We start from the raw sequence: 18,388 nt of genomic DNA on the forward strand, positions 1-18,388 counted from the left end.
AACCCAATGGACGTTGATGGCTATCGACAACTGTTTGGTTTCCAACATTCGTTAACATATCTTCTCTTGTGTTCAACAGAAGAAAGAAACGTTACAACATGAGGGTGAGTAAATTATGCTAAAATGTTCGTTTTTAGGTGAACTATCCCTTTAAGGCATTTAATCCAATAACGGGCCATGGCAGTTTAACTACACCGGAACTACTAACTGCATTTAAATGTCAAACCCTCTAAATCCAGATCAGATGGTAGAGGCCAAAAGTGAGCAAATCTCATCTCAGGTTTAAGGTTTGTACACTTTGTTAGGCTTGTGTATAATAATATACTGCATCTTTTGGAGTGAGCATGGAACTGATATTCTCTTATTTATTGAATACTACCACACATATAAGATACTGTAAATGATGTTGTGAACAAATAAAACCATTATTCAGAGCTTTCTGGAGTAGTCTTTGACCACATCTGCTGTTAGGTGACCGCACAGTCCAGTCAGGTTGCTTAGAGGGCATGTCAGGAAGCTCTCATGACTTTTCTATCATGCAGTGGATTATCTTATAAAGCTGGATCATCCCCAGGTAAAGAGGCTCAGGTGATTGGCTGACAGCCGAGACAAACGACTTTTCTCTTTCAGAGGATCTTATTATAAATATAACTTTTACAATTACACCTCAATTATCATTTTAGGTTTTGAGGAAATCCAGAAATGCAACAAAAGCCCAATCGCAAGGGCATCTGTCTATATGGAAGAATAATAGACACGGATCTCATTGAACAAAAGGTTTTCTGCCCCTACCTGCCTGATTCTTCACATTGATTGGCTGGCAGCCACCGTCAGGTAAGCTGAGGCCTGGGACAGTTTGACAGTCTAGCCCGTGACCACGTGAGCTTGTGCAGAGAGTTTGATGTGAGGTATAAAATAGAAATCCTGTCTATTTCAGAAAGTCAGTGGTTGATGCTTATGCGTTGGTGAACCGACCGAGAAAACAGCACATCAGTCACAGTCAGCCATTGTGTCAACATTTAACGGGTCAGATAATATAAACACTTGATATTTATATACTCTTTATATATATATATATATATATATATATATATATATATATATATATATATATATGTAAAGAGAGAGAGTTTACATTGAAATTAATTCTAGTAATGTTTTTTAAATAAGGCCTGATGTGTTACAAACGCATGTATAAAATTCTTCATATACAATTTCAACTTAAATGAGGACCAGTGAAAATTATGTAAAAAAAAAAAAAGATTTAATTATAACAATCAGTGAATTTTAATCAAACCACATACTTCTAAAAAAAAAAGCTAAATGAATCTGTATATAAAGAAAAGCATAGGAATGAGATTCTTTTGGATCCTCCTTTCGTAATCTCAGAGAAACATGTCTTCAAAATACTCATCAAACTCTTCCTCCCTGAAAGAGAATCAGACACACCAGGTTTGTCAGTGCACCGTTTTAGAAAGATTTACAGACACACTCCCCACATTCGTGTTTGTGTAGAGTAAAATACATCATAATGCCGTTACGCACCGTGATTTCTCCTCCACAGTGGGAGCTGGACCTCTCCAGTGCTCTGATTCTGAAGGACCCTCTTCTTCTTCATCCTCACTTTCTGCGTTTGGAAAATACATCACATTAGACTCATATCAGGATTTTTGCCTGATAAAATTACTGTGGTAAAAGATATTACTGTACATCATGATATATAATAAAAGCTGACCAATCAGGTTGTGAACACACCGTTAGAGGTCTGAACATATTTATTAGGGTGTACCGAGTACATTCTCTACCTGAGGGCCAATCATCATTGTTGGGGGAATGAGGGGCAAGCATACCTTTATCTGACTCCTGAGACTCCTCTGAACTTGAAGATGAGTATTCTGTAAAGAAAAGTGTTTTTTATGTTTGTTTTTAAATAACTTTTGCAAATATAAAACCTAGAATTTAAACCAAGTGTTGATTTGGGAGTGACCAAAAATAGACGGCAAATGGGCCTAATCTGCTTTAGGAAAGGAACACTTGTGTCAAAATGCTTTAAATCATAATCCATGACATGTATGTTCTCTTTTAAAGACTGCAAATCACCGCCCCAAAAAAATCTGTTAAAGTTAAGCAAAGGTATGCAGTTGATTCCTGCTCAAACAAGCTTGGAATCTTAGAAATGTCTGGAGGCTTGATCTGCAAAGAAATCATGCTTGCCTTTGCGCCTCTTTTTGTGTTTGCGCTTGTCTTTGCGCTTGTTCTTTCTGGAGTGGGGCGATTTGGATTTCTTTGAGAGTGGCTTGTTCACGTTCTCTTTCGATCGCCGTCTCTTCTTCCCTGTTACTTCTTTTCTCCTGGAACAGAGTTTAAGCGTTTCCAGCCAGCCCGATGATATCTGAACATTCAATTGTGTTTGTAATGGTGGAATGTACTTACTTGTGATGATAGTTAAGTTTGAATGAACACTCTGGACACAGACCTTGAAAACAATGTGACGATATCAAAATTAAACAGTGAATGCAACATTAAAGGGATAGTTCACTTTGAAATTAATTTTTGATATGTTTTAGCTTACCTCGAGGGCATCCAAGATGTAGGTGTCTTTGTTTCCACAGCATTTTCAATTTTGACAATTTTTGGTATTATTTAACGTTAGACGATATATATAAATATGTTTAGTGAAAGGCAAACTTCCGAAATCTCTGTGTAAACAATGCGTGACGGGAGATCACTTCCGGCGTAACGTCTGGGGACGGTTCAGTTCGGTTCAGTTGGATATCTGATTCAGAAAAGTTCGACGGCTGTTAACAAGAGGTAAAAAAACTATATAAATAATGTTCATTTTCTCACACAGAACGCTCGTTTCGTGTCTTAGGCCATCAGTGTGTTCTTACATTCACAAATCATTAAATCATGTTTAATTTTGACTTCTCTGTGCATGCTCTTTTAGGTGGACCCACTAAAACTGCATTATAGGACTGACAGACAACAACGGCTTGACCAAAACATATCAAAATTGAAAATGCTGTGGAAACAAAGACACCTACATCTTGGATGCCCTTGAGGTAAGCTAAAACATATCAAAAATTAATTTCAAAGTGAACTATCCCTTTAACAGTGTCTTAATGTCCGTTGGGGGAAAAAATATAGCAGAGTAAACTATTTACAGCAGGGTTCCATTATTTTCATTTCACATTTTCTCAGTTTTTTTAATTGTTGACTGTCATATCACCGATTTGAGCAAGAATTAAAGTGCTGTTTTGGTGGTAACGCAACGTCCAATAAATTTCACAACAAGTTTCAAAGGATACATTTTGAGTGTTTAAGCTTTCCAATGATAGCTGATACGAAATATAAATAAGGAACTCTTAATAGATTTCCCTGGTTCCAGCGTCGCTACTTCATGGCTCCATGACTTCTGGACCCACTTCGGCTTTTATACCATTGATTGGACAAACAAAATTGACAAAGAGTATGCGATATACAAGAACTGTCTGGTAAAAGTAAAGTGCACTGGTAATACCACGAACATGCAAAGCCACTTGCATCGCCATCACTAATTTACAGACTGAAAAACTTTTAGTGCTGTTTTCTAATACTTTGGACTAAAGAGAGAAAACCTGCACCTTGCATTTTGTTGTCATAGTTAGACACTACAGATATCGTGATGTGTCATCATAGGATTGTCTAGCAATATATTGATTATCGCAGAATTGATGTATTATCTGTATCTGGAGCCATGTATTGTGTATCGTATCATGAGGATGATTACTAAATGTGATGGGGGAAATGGCAATAAAATCCTACTTGTGGGAATCTGACAGGCTATATGATAATATATTATCAGCATGACAATTTGAGTAAAAGTTTAACTAGAAAAAAAATTATGAAGTTCACAACAAAGTAAACAAAATTATAATTTGATTGGTACAGAATTAATATTTTCTTAACATTTCGTATGCTCAATAGGTTGTGTATCTTTCTTTTTTTAAATCAGAATGCTAAAACCTTTTTCCAGGTATAATTTAGATTTTAAAATAAATGTTTATTTTGGTCTCAGACTTTTGGACCCCTATTTGGTATAATATTTCAAAGGCATTTAAATGCACTGTAGACAGTTGAGGATAAGTAGCATTCAACAATAAGCATGCTATGATAACAGTTAAAACAAGGCAGTCTCACAAATAGAGACTTGGGCTTCCCTAAATCCAGGCTGATTAGATTAGCTCTACCCCCGTGTCCTGTGAGCGGAGGGGGATTACAGCATGCAAGGTTTAGACGGCCACGTGGTTTCGCAGCTCGGGCACTCACGCAGTTTCACCAGGGCGTTCCTCTTCTCCTCTTGCTCCACATAGGCAAAATTCACCTCCCAGCTCTTCAGACCCTCCTTACTCTCACAGCGCTTGTTGCCGCAAAAGAACTGGCCTGTGTGATTAAGAATATATCCACATGTGAGTTGCATCGAACATACTGTACATAAGAAATAGAATATAAACTTCAGACCATGATCAATCCCAGTAAATCATACTGTATCATTTTTATTACAAATGTGACTACACTGGCCACAACAGCTGGAGGGTGTCTACACTGGACGCGTGGCAAAAACCATGCATCCGAAATCGAGTTAATACTACACTTGAATTTGAACTTACTTCACGACTGTTAAAGAGTTTGTTTGGTAGCACTTTATTTTACAGTCCTGTTTCGCATGTACATTTGATATGCATAATTAAAGGGACACCATGCAGGAATTCCGTTTTTGTCAAACAGCGACCCGGAGTACTTGTATTTAACGTTACTGTCGTAAATACCACTCACGCAGAGCGTGACGTGTGACATAGTATACAATAGTACATTGTGTTTAATTTGTTGTTTAATGAGATCTAATATATGTTGTTAGTGGTGAGAATTTTCATTGGATTAATTACATAGATCCAACAGTTATCCCCATGAACTTTAATGGTCTAGTGGCAGAACTTTTTTCCAAGCGTGTCAAAAGTTCTGGGTTTTAATCCGCATTAGTAGTGTAGTTTATTTTCCTCATCAAAACTGATTGTTTTTAAATGGTTGTATATCAAGCAGGGACACGTTTATTTGTGCATGAGGTTTTGTGATTTCACCATAACAAATATAGTGAGTCTCTCGTTCTCCGCAACGGATTGAAGCGCGCGTCCGTGTGAAGACTATGCGAGTCACAACAGAACACTGTGGCCATGTCCACACTAATACGTTTTCGTTTGAAAACGTATATTTTTCTCTCCGTTTTGGCCTTCCGTCCACACTAAGACGCAGTTTTAAGTCAATAAAAACGTATCGTTTGGAAAATGCTCTCCAAAGTGGATACATTCGAAAACGCCGTTTTCGCGTTGTAGTGTGGACAGTGAAACCGGAGGTATTTCTAAACGATGACGTAAGTTTAGTCATGTGATTCATGTAGTACCAATCAGGGCCTGAAGTTAATTTTTTCGGCCACCGGCCACTGTGGCAGGTGGATTTAAAAATTCACCCGCCACAGAGACTTTTTACCAGCCATTTTTTTTTTGCCTCATAAACGTAAAAAAAAAAAAAAAAAAAAAACGGGAATTTCACAATATTGTTCTTTAACTTGTAAGAACACACATTTTAGTGCTGTCAAGTAATAATAACTCTAATAACATACATTTAAAAAAAAAATCTTTTTATTCATTGATTTTGACAGACACACACACAACATAGTATATACTCAACAGATAGACCTACCGCAGCTCGTAAACAAATCACACGCGGCTGTGTTGATGGCGGATTTAGTCACGTACAGGTCTTACTCTTAACAGCTTTTAGTTACAGCGTTCAGGAACGGTTAAATATGAACTAAATTAATAATGTTATTACTGATAAAATTACCGGGTACCGGACATTTTCACCGGTTCCCAACTCCCAACATGCACAGTTGCACACGCACACACATCTGTGCAACTGTCATTGTACTTTAACCTACAACAGCGACGCATTACATTATCTCATCCCATCTCATCAACAGTTTCATACTCGCACACGTAACGTTAGTCAGAAAAAGAGCCTCATCTTCTTTCTGATCGCATGAACGTTACGAAACAACAGTCGCTGTCATAAATCAGCCGCTCACGAACCTTGCCATTGCCGCCGATTGTTCACTTTGTATTAAAATGTCTTCTTTACTTTTCTTTTTCTCATCCTCATCTTTTTGTTGGCTGTTTGTTTTGTTTCAGCTGGCCTCTTTACCCCAGTAATGTGCCGCCACATTTTAGCTAAAGTCCACCGCAATAGCGGACTTCGTTGAAATGTAAAAATCCTAATGAATCACTCACAATTCTCATTGGCTACCCGCCAATGTGGCAGGTAGATTGACGGTGTTACCCGCCAATAGCAAAATTCACCCGCATTTGGCAGGTGGTCGGGTGTTAATTTCAGGCCCTGGTACCAATAGATATTCATGTTTATCGGTATTGTGCCTGTTATGTGTTATTCATTTTACACTATTGCTAAAATATGTTACTTTCTATGTTACTTAATATGTGCTATTCTTCATAGCACTACAAAGATGACAGATAATGTACTTACATTTGGTGTCCTGCGGCAAAACAGGAGAGCAGTTGCATTTTAGACCAAACATAGGGTGACTGAATGCGACCTGGGTGCATCAGTGATGTTGAGATATTTTGCTATATAAAATTATCCTGTTATTGTGCGATAACATTATTATCTCAGTGAGCTTTTGTGAAGTTTCACGCATACGCAGTAAAGTGAATTTAGAAGTTTCTCATCCACACTGAATTGTCGGAAAACGGCTGAAAACGCTAGTGTGGACGGAGAGCGTTTTTGAACGAAAACCCAGTTTTCAAATGTATCCGGATTAATGTGGACGTAGCCTGTATCTGCGCCACTGATCGCAGTGGCAACGAGCACTTTGGTCACTTGATTTCAAAAACACATTTCAGATCGCCTCTTATTTAACAAACGAACGAAATGAATGTTCTACTAGAGTTACCTGGAGATGTTTTATTTGTTTGTATTGGTATATCTGTGCCGCGAGATGTTTCAATGGGTAGTTTCCTCTTTCTCTGTTCCTCCGACACTGCTTTTCTATCTTTCTGCATCTTATATGCCGGGTCAGCCATGACGATAGTGTGACAAACTCCATCCCTCTCTACCTTGATCCTGGATGGGGATGTGTGCAGTGCCGTAAAGGAACATGTTACATCGCGAGAGCTGAAATAACGCGATACTGACTTATTTCAACCCGAAAAAAGTCATATAACCATTTCAATAACTCCGAAGCAGTTCAGTTAAGCTAAAAAAACTGCATAGAATCCCTTTAAAGTAATAATTACAATTACTAAACCTACTCCTTAACCTAACCTTAAACCCTGTAGTTACCTTATATAACCCAGTAGTTTCTAAGGGAACTACACTGTAAATTCACATACTGTAAAATAAAGTGCAACCGTATGTTCTATGAATGTAATCCGGACATGCTACACTTACTGTGTTGTCATTATCATGTAACCTAATAGCGTTGCTTCACTGCTATTCATAAATCCTCTTTTGAGGCCTCATGGGATAGTAAAGTGTCCATCACAAGCACACTTCAGAATTTTGTCGGAAGTAGTCTGGGGACTTCTTGTCAGCTGTTTTATTGTATGCTGGCATACTGTTTTTCGCCTACTATACAGTAGGGAAGTATTTGATTTCAAAGTATTTTGTTATCCGGAACAGAAATAGATCTGTCATGTCATGACACATCCAGTGTAGACAGCATCACTGATTATAATGGGTTATATCTGCTCATGTCTGGTTTAGACAGTGTAAGGACTCTTTATCAACATGATCAAATTATGTTATGTTATACTAAAAAAATGGAAGCTGGAGCGCTGCTGGTGTCCCTTGTATCCTCTGGTGCTCTTGGAAGGGTTGAAAGTTCATAAAAATTGGAAAGAAATCCAAGTCCAGGCACTCAGGGTTACAAAAGTGAAAAAGGCCTTTATTAAACAATCCATTTGTTTAATCCAATCCGATTGTTTAATAAAGGCCTTTTTCACTTTTGTAACCCTGAGTGCCTGGACTTGGATTTCTTTCCAATTTTTATGTTATGTTATGTTGATACAAATTATCAACATGATCAAAACTTTGCTCAAAACCTGTTGCACACGATCTACTACATGCCTACTGTCGTCTGATTTTACGCACCGTTACTGACAGACAGACAGAGCAAAAGCCACTCTTCTCCCATGACCTTGGCCTGGCATTTCACCTCAGATATCATTGGGCTGACGTTAGCCCCAGAAGGTTTACAAGGGGATCCTCCAGAAAAGTGCGTCATCGGGGAGTTTTTATGACAGGCTTCCCACACCTCGGACAGTGTGCTGCCTGGATTGGCTTTGGCCAGTCGCCCTGAGCCTTACAACACTTCTGTTTGAAAGTGAATTGCTTTAAGGTTTACAACACTCACATTTCTGAGATTGATATTATTAGGTCTTCCAGGTATGTTCGGTATGGAAATCCCTCTCTGTGAATAAGTTTCATTTGTAAATAACTTTTCAGGAAAGAAAAACTCTTATCCTGGAAGTTACCCAGAAACAGGAAGCATTTTTTAGTCATTTCCAGACCAAATGTGTTCAATTTGCACTTGAAAAAGCTATGCAAATTGGCTCTGTTTAGAATGACTACGTCATGTTGCAACTTTGAGAAAGGCTTGAGCTTTGACGTAGCTGGCAGATGATCTCGCGGCAGAGAGAATGACTGAGGTATCATCCTCACGTTGCACATGCAGATTAACCCGTTAATTGGACCTTACTTCGAGTGGGGGAAAATCTGTACAAAGGAAGAGATATTCCTACAGGTCAAAAATGGCCCACCTATGAAAGCTTGTTTCTGCCACAGAATAAAAAAATAAAAAGGTAATTGTGACTTTTTAATCTCACAATAAAAGAAAGTCAGAACTGCAAGTTATAAACATGGAATTGTGAAAAATAATTGCTTAAAAAACCCCGAAAAAGGTTAGAATTGTGAGATACAATTACCTTTTTTAATTTTGTAATTCCATTGTGGAAACAAGCTTCCATACTCACCATGCTTTTGGTACATGCAGTTTTCAATTTTCTGTTTTTCAGACACTTCTCTGCTGATCTACTGGGGTTTTAATGCACAACCATTTCTAGGGTTTACAGTTTCTGAAGTTTGAGCAGTTTGAACTTCAGCAGATCATCCTGACCATGTCTACATCATTAAATGCATTGAGTTGCTCACATGTAATTGGCTGACTAGATTTTTGCATTAACGAGCAGTTAAGATACCTTTTAAATAGAAAGATCATTTTAATATGTCGAATAATACGAATTTAAAGAGAAAAAAGGGGTTTTAAGGTTGAAAGTTAAGGGTTAATGCGGTGCCTCATTACCCCGTCTCTCTGATGACGTACATGCCGCTGCAACTAAGCTCGTGTGAGCATCACTGAAGCTGTTAAAGCCAGTGAAGCTGACAAACAGCGTCTTTGGAGAAATGACAAAACGCATCAGGGTTAGCCCTCATTAGGAGTCTCAGGGAAGCCCTTATAATGCTAAACTGTGAAATAATGCCCAGCAGATGGGAACTCCTCATGACGAACTCCTGAGAGACCTGTTAGAATGTCCCTCAGCAGCCGAGCAAACAAGCTGGTAGAGATATTAACGAAATGTGCATTGACCTGTATGAGTTTCATATTCTCTAAAGAAAATGCGAGTGGCGTTTACCAATGCAAAACTTGCCACTATGATGCAAGGATGTTGTGGGTGGGTGAGACCTTCAAAAAACTCTCCTCATTCGACACATTATTTGTGTGGGTCCCAGATTTCTCAGCAATTAAATACTCAGCAAAAAATATTTTAAAGCTTGACATTAATTCCAATCCCACTCAATCTAAAAAAATGTGTTGGTTCAACAACAACAACAACAAAAATTAACGCAAGCGTTTGCATAATTATTTTTTAGTTACGACAACTTCGAAGTAAATTCTGTTCACCAACAAAATATATTGAGTTAGAGGAACTAAATAATTTGAGACAAACACATTTTTTAAGTCGCCCCAGCTACTTGATTTGTTGCCCTGGAACCAATTGATCTTATCTAAATGCACAGGTCTCATAGCACATGCTACATGTAACTTATTTAGCATGCACATTTAACAAATAAGTAAGATATTATTCATTGCTTAGAGTCAGTAGTGTTTACCATCATGTATTGTAGTCTATTCTTCAACACAATGGTATACGATTTCAACATTACAGAAACTCTTTTGTCAAAATGTCAAGCATAATGGCAATAAACATTAAAGAGCCGTTCGTTTCACTAAAAAACAAGCAAATTAATACTTAATTTCAACATTTATTCTCCTTAACCAGTCCTGTGCAGAGCATGCTGGGAACTAGAAAATCCACTGCCCAATTTTCCCTAAAGCTATCAAGACCATTTCATTAAAGAGTTAGTTCACCCCAAAATTTTAACCGGAGCGGTGACTGACAGCCACACACTTTCCTCAAACATTGTGTTCATCCACACTGTACCGTGTCGAGGGTGTCGAAGTACAAATCACGTAAAGTTGATAATTCCGCAAATGACTGAAATTGCAGATTTCGAACAGAGATGGCGACAAAGAGGAAAAATGCTGGACTGCAGCTTTAAAGCAACACTTTGGAATTTTTGGCCACTAGAGGCGCTCGACCTGTAACTTTCACGTCTAGCGTCCCTCCGCAGCACTGTCGCAAATTCAACAAACAGTCAACCGGTCAGCCTCCGGTGTCTTTAGATTGTGTGCTTGGAGTGTTTGAGGCGGGCCGGGCAGCCTTGCCTCGCTCGATTCCCTTATAGCAGAGAGAGCGAGCGGGGTGAGCCCTGTGGGGTCCTGTGGGAGCCCTTATCATCATGTCTGTGAGTCAATGTGGGCGCGGGACAGCGGGCACATTCACTGCACTGAAAACACCGTCGGCCTGAGCTGACTGTAACGTTGGTGTTGGTTTATTTTTACAGAAACCGTGGGACATGTGGTGTGTAATGTTAGTGTTTGTGGGTACTACTGAGTCGTGGGCACGTTCACTACATTTAATGTAACGTTATATTTGACATGAGTCGATTTTATTTGTGCGAGCCCTGCACTGAGGCAGGCTGTGTTTGGTTGTAGAAATGAACACTGGTCTGTGGGCATTTTATTAACACCATCGGCTGTGGCCGGAAACGGCATTTGTGTGCAGGCAAGTGTCCGCATCGGTCGAGCACCCTTCCGCTCACGCCAGTGATCATGCGAAGCGAAAGCTGGACCAATGTTAATCCTCGTCTTGGCTTTTAATTTGTCACTCTCCCCTTTTCTTTTTTTAGTTTCCTCTGATAAAACTGTTGCCTTCTTCCTTGTAGCTGTTGTTCGGCCATGACGAAAACATACAGATGGCAATCAAACGCGAGTTGAGCACTCACGTCAGAATCTGAGGAAGTTATGGGTGGTGGGAGAAGTGACGTATGCCGTAAAGCGGTCGAATTTTGTAGTGCTTTTTGTGCTCGGGTTCCTACCCGAAACCTGAAGTTACATAGTGCCAGTAAAACCGATACAGACACCTTCAGGCTACGGCAGACGTGTCATTCAACCTATTGTAAGTCGATGTACCATCTCAATGGGTTTTGGTAATATATTATAAAGGTTAAAAAGTTACAAAGTGTGGCTTTAACAGAATCCACTTTCCAAGAACTCCCGGAAACGATTTGTTTGGTCTACAACGCGTTTTTTTCTGGGCATTGAAAAATCCTAATGTCATCATAACATAATTTAAATAATCCCCGCCCTCTGAACACACAGAAAAGTGGATGAGGCCTGGTTGAGCTGCGTTAGAAAATCGTTCGCGTTACCCGTTTTTTTCCACCTTGCCTCCGCTCAGCTTCTAACTATTAGTGTACAGTATATGTAGTGTTTTCTGAACCTTTCGTAAGCTCTTGCTTTTGAAAGACTGTTCACCACCTCTTAGGATAATTAACTATGCTTTTGTGATCAATTAATGTTTGTATTACCATAGTTTTTCAACAAATATCATGATTAAATAGTGTATTATGTTTCAAAAATGTATAAGAAAAACAACAAAAACCGTACCACTCTTTAACCAAGACCCCTTTAAAGAATATCCTGGCTTTTCCAAGCTTTATAATGGGAATTAATGAACTGTTTGAATGAACAGTACCGTTTTTTGAAGCCCAAAAAAGCGCATCCATCCATTATAAAAGTAATCCATACGGCTTCAGGTGTTAATAAAGGCCTTTTGAAGCAAAGCACTGCATTTTTGTAAGAAAAATATCCATTTTATAACTTTATAAACTGTAGTCACTAGCTTCCGGTAACGTCCGTCCGCGCGTTCATGAGAGAGTCGAGTTCTGGCGTATGACGTAGGAAGTAGGGGTAGCTTAAGATTAGGTGAGAGTAGACGCCTATTGTGGTTAAAACACATAGGACTGAGCAACAAACTCAAGCTTCTCCGACATTTCTCTTTAAAAATTCTCATTTTAGACTTTAATTCATGACTGGTGTTTTGTTTTGCTCTATCCTCTGTGCTTCCACGTTGAGGTCACTCTTCTGCCAGAACTCGACTCGCGTTCAGCCATTACCGGAAGTTAGGTATTGTAGTTTGTAAATATTAAGTAAGTATAATGTAATGTAAGTTGTAAATATGGATTGTTTTTTTCTTCTGAGGCCTTTATTAACTCACTGGAGTCATATGGATTACTTTAATGAAGGATGGATAAGCTTTTTGAGTTTTAAAAAATGGTACCATTCACTCCCATTATAAAGCTGTATATTTTTTAATATATGCTTTGCTAGTCTCTTACATACAAGCGTGACAGCGTGTGACCATATGATCAATCGTTTAAGGACCTCTGCATGGATCTGTTTTTTTTGTGTGTGTGTGTAATTTTGATGATTGTAACACGTACTTCACCCTTGTTTACCTACTAAGATAACATAACCGTGAACCATGAACCAGAGACAACAAAATCATTGATTTTTGTTATGACACAGGCAAAGGTAACACAACCTTACAATTAGGTCACTGTCATAGAAATTTCTATATGCTAAACAATAATAATCTAATATTAAATTACTCTGGAAAGAAATGTCAATATTATTAAAAAAAAAGAAAAAAAAGAAACAAGCTAATTCATGAAGCATCTTCAACATTTACTACTTACTCAAATTAAATAAAAATGTAATCAAATCAAATGTACACTACTATGGAAGTCAATGAGACCAGAAACTGTCTGGTTACTGATATTCTTCTAAACATCAGAAAATCGGCTGAATGGATTCGAAAATGGTAAAACTCAACTGTTTAACTCTGGGGAAGTTGTAAAATGAGCCTATTTCCAAAAAAAAGTGGAGTATCCATTTAAAGGGGGAAATAATTGTATTTATGGTCAAGCCTTTACTATCTGATCAGTTTACTTAAAAGTTGAATAATTTATGTATTATGTAAATTAACTGTGCTTTCTTTTTGCAATTCTGCAACATCTATTTATCAGCACACTAAAGCTGTTTTCAGTCCCAGTCCATCCCTAGTTTGGTCAGGATCATGATCAGGATGAGGATGTTATTTTACACAAGATAAAACTGCATCACCACCTAGTGGCTGAGAACAGTACTGTTTTGATTTTGCTCTGAATTTTAGACAAATTTTGTTCTTTATGCAACCAACCAGGATACTGTACTTCAAGTATGTGAACATATAAATGCTCGGTTTCGCAGAGAAGGCTTGAGCCTAGTCTGAGACTAAAATGCATGGTTTGAGCTGTTTTAACTGAAAGCAACTTTCACTGACATTAAAAATGTCAGTTTGATTGTTTTGTCTAAAGATGTACACCAGGATTATTGTTTTCTAAGGCACGTTTATTAAAACTACTTAAATGTCTTAGTTTAACTAAGGCCTAATCCTGGCTTAATCAAAGCCCTGTCTGTGTAACCAGGCCTAAAAGTTTTATATACAAGTATAGAAGTAGAAAAATGTTTTTGAATTACCTTTTCCAGATACTACTTCATTTTCAATGCGCCACCGAAATCCAAACTAGTAACAGAAAATGAAGAATGAGCATTTAATATACTAAAAGATAACATGCCCAGAAAAGTATTTAACATTATAAACATTGATCGCTGTAGTATCATATTTGATCTGTGAATTTCTAATGCCTCAAAATTATCAACCAGAACAATCTATAGCAACGATTGATAGTTTATACTTTTTTAGCAAGTAAGTTAAAGGCTATATAATAAAAAGCCTTTTTATTGTTAGTAATATTTCAAGATGAACACTTACTGGACTGAAGCAACTTAGATGTAATTGATTATATTGAGAATTATTATTTAGAAAAAAAAAACATTATTTCCTTTATTTAAAAAAAAAAATCATTTATTCAACTCTCAATCATCATTGTATTGTATTATATGTTTTGCCTCCACAATTAAAACTACAGAGCTTTGATCATAAAAGTAAGCATTTAAATATCTTATATCTTAAAACATATCATATGTAAACAACTCATATTTACATGCATTTTATGTAAATATGCAATAGTGTTAAAAAGCAATCAGAATTTCAATTTCACTTTTTAGATTTTTGGCTATATAAATAACAGCATCAAATTGCATATTTTTGCTTTTGGGCTTCTGAATAAAATTGAGGTGTTTCTGAGTTGAAGTGTGAGCTTCATATTTTCATTATATCATACTATATGAGCCTGGTGAATCAAATATGATACAAAACATAAAACACATTGCAGTAATGCAAACTTTTCTGACTTGTATGTCATACATCAGGCTTTACAGGGTTAAAAAAGAAAAGGCTAACCTTATTTTCCTTGTATCTGCTAAGGTCTGCGATACAGTACTCCTTGAACAGCTTATCGTAGTACTTCTTTGCGAGCTCTTGCTCCCTATAAACAGTTCAGAAAATTTGTCACAAACAAATTTTTGAACAACGGTCAAGATTAAAATAAAATAAAAATAGAGATAAGCAGACATTACCATGTCATATTCTCCTCATCCTCTTCTCTCCACAGGAAACGGTGATTCTCTTTCACCACATCCAGATCTGTCTTATCTCTAGACCTGCGTATGGAAACACACGCTTCCAATCAGCATCTATCAAAGCAGCTAACCTGAAATAAGTGTGCACTACTTATTTCATTTTAAAAAAAACTGCAAATGTTCATTAGTTTTCATAAGAGTGACAGTGTTTCTATAAAAGACAGATTAAGTAAATTGCTCACGTGGATCGTCTGAGGTCCTCCATCTTCCCTCCATAATACAGAATGTAGTCGCTGACAAACTTCTTGTGACGTTCAAACTGACAAAATACTGTTAAGAATTTTTTGCCACTCGGAAGAAAAAATATTTATCCTTTTATCCTATCCTATTATAAGGTCAAACTTTCCAAAAAAATACACTTCCAGGCTCGTTCACACTAAGAACGATAACTATAGTATAGTAATATAGTATAGTATTATAAAGATATAGTTCTAAATATAGTCACACCACCAATATAATGATAGCACTGAGAAACTATATAGTTGAAATCACAAGAAATATTTTTCCAGCTGATGAACGATAAACACACTGACAGCCAATCAGAATCCATCCTGCTTTAATGAGCTCTAAAGTGGCATATGACAAACCCGCAGTGTGTTTATAATAGGTTTTTATAACTAACCCTAACAGAACGATGGAGCAGACGCAAATATCTTTATAGTTACTGTTCTTGGTGTAACTGGGCCTTTATACGATGCATTTTAATCAAAACTTTATTACATAGTTTCATCCGGTCTCTCAGTCCAACAAGATGAAATCATAGGATGTAAAATGAGACAAAACAAAGAAATGCAGAGCTTTTCAAAAGCTGCAAATCTGCTTGTGCCACTCGATTTTGTGAAAAACAACCATTGACAGGATACAGCGTTCATTGATATCAGGTGTTGCCGTCTGTTTCTGGCTTCCTCTCTGTCAGGGAAAAAAAAATCAGCAAAATTTATTTCACCATGCAATATACTTTAATATTTTTACTATATACTTTGATATTTTGATGGACAAAAGCAGTACCTGTCCCATTCATGGGCAGCAACATTTTTATGGGGCACCTTGGTGTGTCGACCTTTCTGGAATGGCTTCTGTAACAGCTCATCTTGACCTGCCCTAAAACCAAAAACACAAAGGATGATCAGCACTTAAAATGCTAATTAATTACATTCTTTCTAATTATATTCTGTTATTTTCTGTTGCTTACATGTATAGAAATTCACCAAGGCAAAAATACAGTAAAAAAGAAACAGTAATATTGTGAAATATTATTACATTTTTAAAATAACTGTTTTCTATTGTAATATATTTTACAATGTAATTTATTGTCATCATTACTCCAGTCATCAGTGGAACATGATCCTTCAGAAATCATTCTAACGCTGATTAGCCATTAAGAGGAGTTAATTAAATTTTAAAATATATTTAAAAAGAAAAGCGTTATTTTAAGTAGTAATAATATTTCACTATATTAATGGTTTTACTATATGTTTCATTAAATAATGCAGCATTGGTGAGCAGAAGAGACTTTAAAAAACATAATTTCTACATGATCGACATGCTATGCTGAAAAATATGATACCAAAAAGCATTTTTTGTTAGCGATATTAAACAAAATCTCACCTTTTCTCATCATATTTGGACTGCCCTCCGCCACCATCATCATCACTGAAATCAGAGTCATACCCTCCGCCTCCATGGACCTAAAACATCATCATAGCACAAAAAAGGTACACTGATTACACAAAATGCATAGAATCACCAACAACAGTGTGAAGGTTGCTAACCTGGTATTAAATATTTGTTAATATCTGTGAAATGCCAACATGGTGATTTGTATACTAAACAAGAACAGGAGGAAAAGGGAAGATGAGCCAGCTGACCACAGCAAAGATGGAAAGTACTTGTGCTTGATACACTCAGTCAGCTGCCACTGATACACTGAGTTCATACACTGAGTCAGCTGCCATGATGCCACTTCAGCACAGCACAGGAAACAGAACACCCAGAGTCGACGGCAGCAGGACACAACACGTGAGGGTCAGTTCTGACACTGCCTTTATTATTTGGGTCATAATTCTTGTTCTTATCAGAAATCGGTAAAGATTCAGTGACAGGAAATCCAGAACAATTGGTCTTTCATTCCGAAAAATGGTAAAAATGAAAGCACTGAAGGAGTTGCACTGCAGTGATCAGGACAGGCACTTTACTGTTCTCAAACGGCTGTGTGAAAAATCCATAGAATGCAATAAAGAAACATCTTTATGAGCTTTTCAACAAAGACTGAAAGGAAAATCATTACAATAAATTATTTTGAGCATGATGTATTATCTAACAACAATAATAGTAAATATATGCTTATGAGTAGCATATCAAAATATGCAGTGGCATTTATAAGTTATTAAAAAAAGACAGTATTATATTATTTATAATAACAATTTCAGTCAATCATGCATTTTTTTTTTTACGTTTATTGTTTTCCCCCCACAGTTTGATCTGTATCTTCTCTTTATAAAACATGTTTACTGATAGTTATTATGCTAATAATTGATATTTAGTTTCATTTTGTGTAATAACTGTGTTATACGTTTATGAAAATCATTTGATTTGATTTCAGTTATATGCTATAAGAATTTCCTTTTAATTTTTGGCCATGTAAATAACAACATCCGCAACATATAATGCTATATATTAAAGGTACAATATCGTATGTCATGCTTTACGGTTTATTGCGCAAACGAATGTTATGTTTTTCTTCAAGGTAACAAACAGCATTTAATACTTATTATTAGTCGTATTCAATCTACATTTAAAAGCACGTGCATTCCTGTTATTAATACAGGGAATGTGCGATATGAGTAAATATAACCTTTACTTTCACGTCACGCATGACAAGCTCCTACATCAAAGCACTCAAATTAAACAAAATTTTCATATTCCTGTGCATAATTTGTGACTTATAAACTACCTTAACAAGGTCTAGCGCTGGTTTGTCCGAGCCGCTCATCTGTGTTTACATGCCGCTGAACCTTCAACCGGCGCGAAATGATGACGTATAAGCACGTGGTAAAAACAAAGGTATCTTCACAATGCTTGTGTTTTGTTGCGTTTGATGGGAACTATCAAGGTCAATCCCTTTGTCTCAATTTGTGTGAATATTACATTACAATGGAGTCTGAATAGTTTTTTTTATTTATATTAAAACTACAGATCTACACCTGAATGTGTAAAAACCAAAAGTGACAGGATTTTGTAGGCTATTGTTGTTCTTTGTTTCAAAGAGACAATTGTTTACATGAGAAA

General features: G+C 37.0%; 1 protein-coding gene across 1 annotated transcript; it reads right to left on the minus strand.

The window, feature by feature from the left end:
• Positions 1-331: 331 nt before the first annotated feature.
• Positions 332-18,153, minus strand: fra10ac1 (FRA10A associated CGG repeat 1). The gene is made up of 14 exons (XM_039664735.2): positions 18,054-18,153; positions 16,709-16,788; positions 16,109-16,201; positions 15,964-16,009; positions 15,283-15,359; positions 15,038-15,121; positions 14,862-14,946; positions 14,036-14,081; positions 4,309-4,422; positions 2,434-2,476; positions 2,215-2,351; positions 1,851-1,895; positions 1,546-1,627; positions 332-1,428 (listed from the first exon to the last, which is right to left on the minus strand). The coding sequence occupies exons 1-14, from the start codon at positions 18,090-18,092 to the stop codon at positions 1,386-1,388; spliced, it is 1,014 nt and encodes a 337-aa protein (XP_039520669.1). The 5' UTR covers positions 18,093-18,153; the 3' UTR covers positions 332-1,385.
• Between the last annotated feature and the right edge of the window lie 235 nt (positions 18,154-18,388).

The sequence above is a fragment of the Pimephales promelas genome, chromosome 17, assembly GCF_988280905.1.
Source record: "Pimephales promelas chromosome 17, fPimPro1.hap1.1, whole genome shotgun sequence".
NCBI lineage: Eukaryota > Metazoa > Chordata > Actinopteri > Cypriniformes > Leuciscidae > Pimephales > Pimephales promelas.

Bases quoted from the DNA above. Each gene is read 5' to 3' on its own strand.
- fra10ac1 (XM_039664735.2), bottom strand. From the start codon at position 18,092: ATGAGCGGCTCGGACAAACCAGCGCTAGACCTTGTTAAG. The intron at 15,122-15,282 runs GTGAGCAATTTA...TTCCATACGCAG, and splicing joins GAGGACCTCAGACGATCCAC to GTCTAGAGATAAGACAGATC. The intron at 2,352-2,433 runs GTAAGTACATTC...ACTCTGTTCCAG, and splicing joins AAACTTAACTATCATCACAA to GAGAAAAGAAGTAACAGGGA.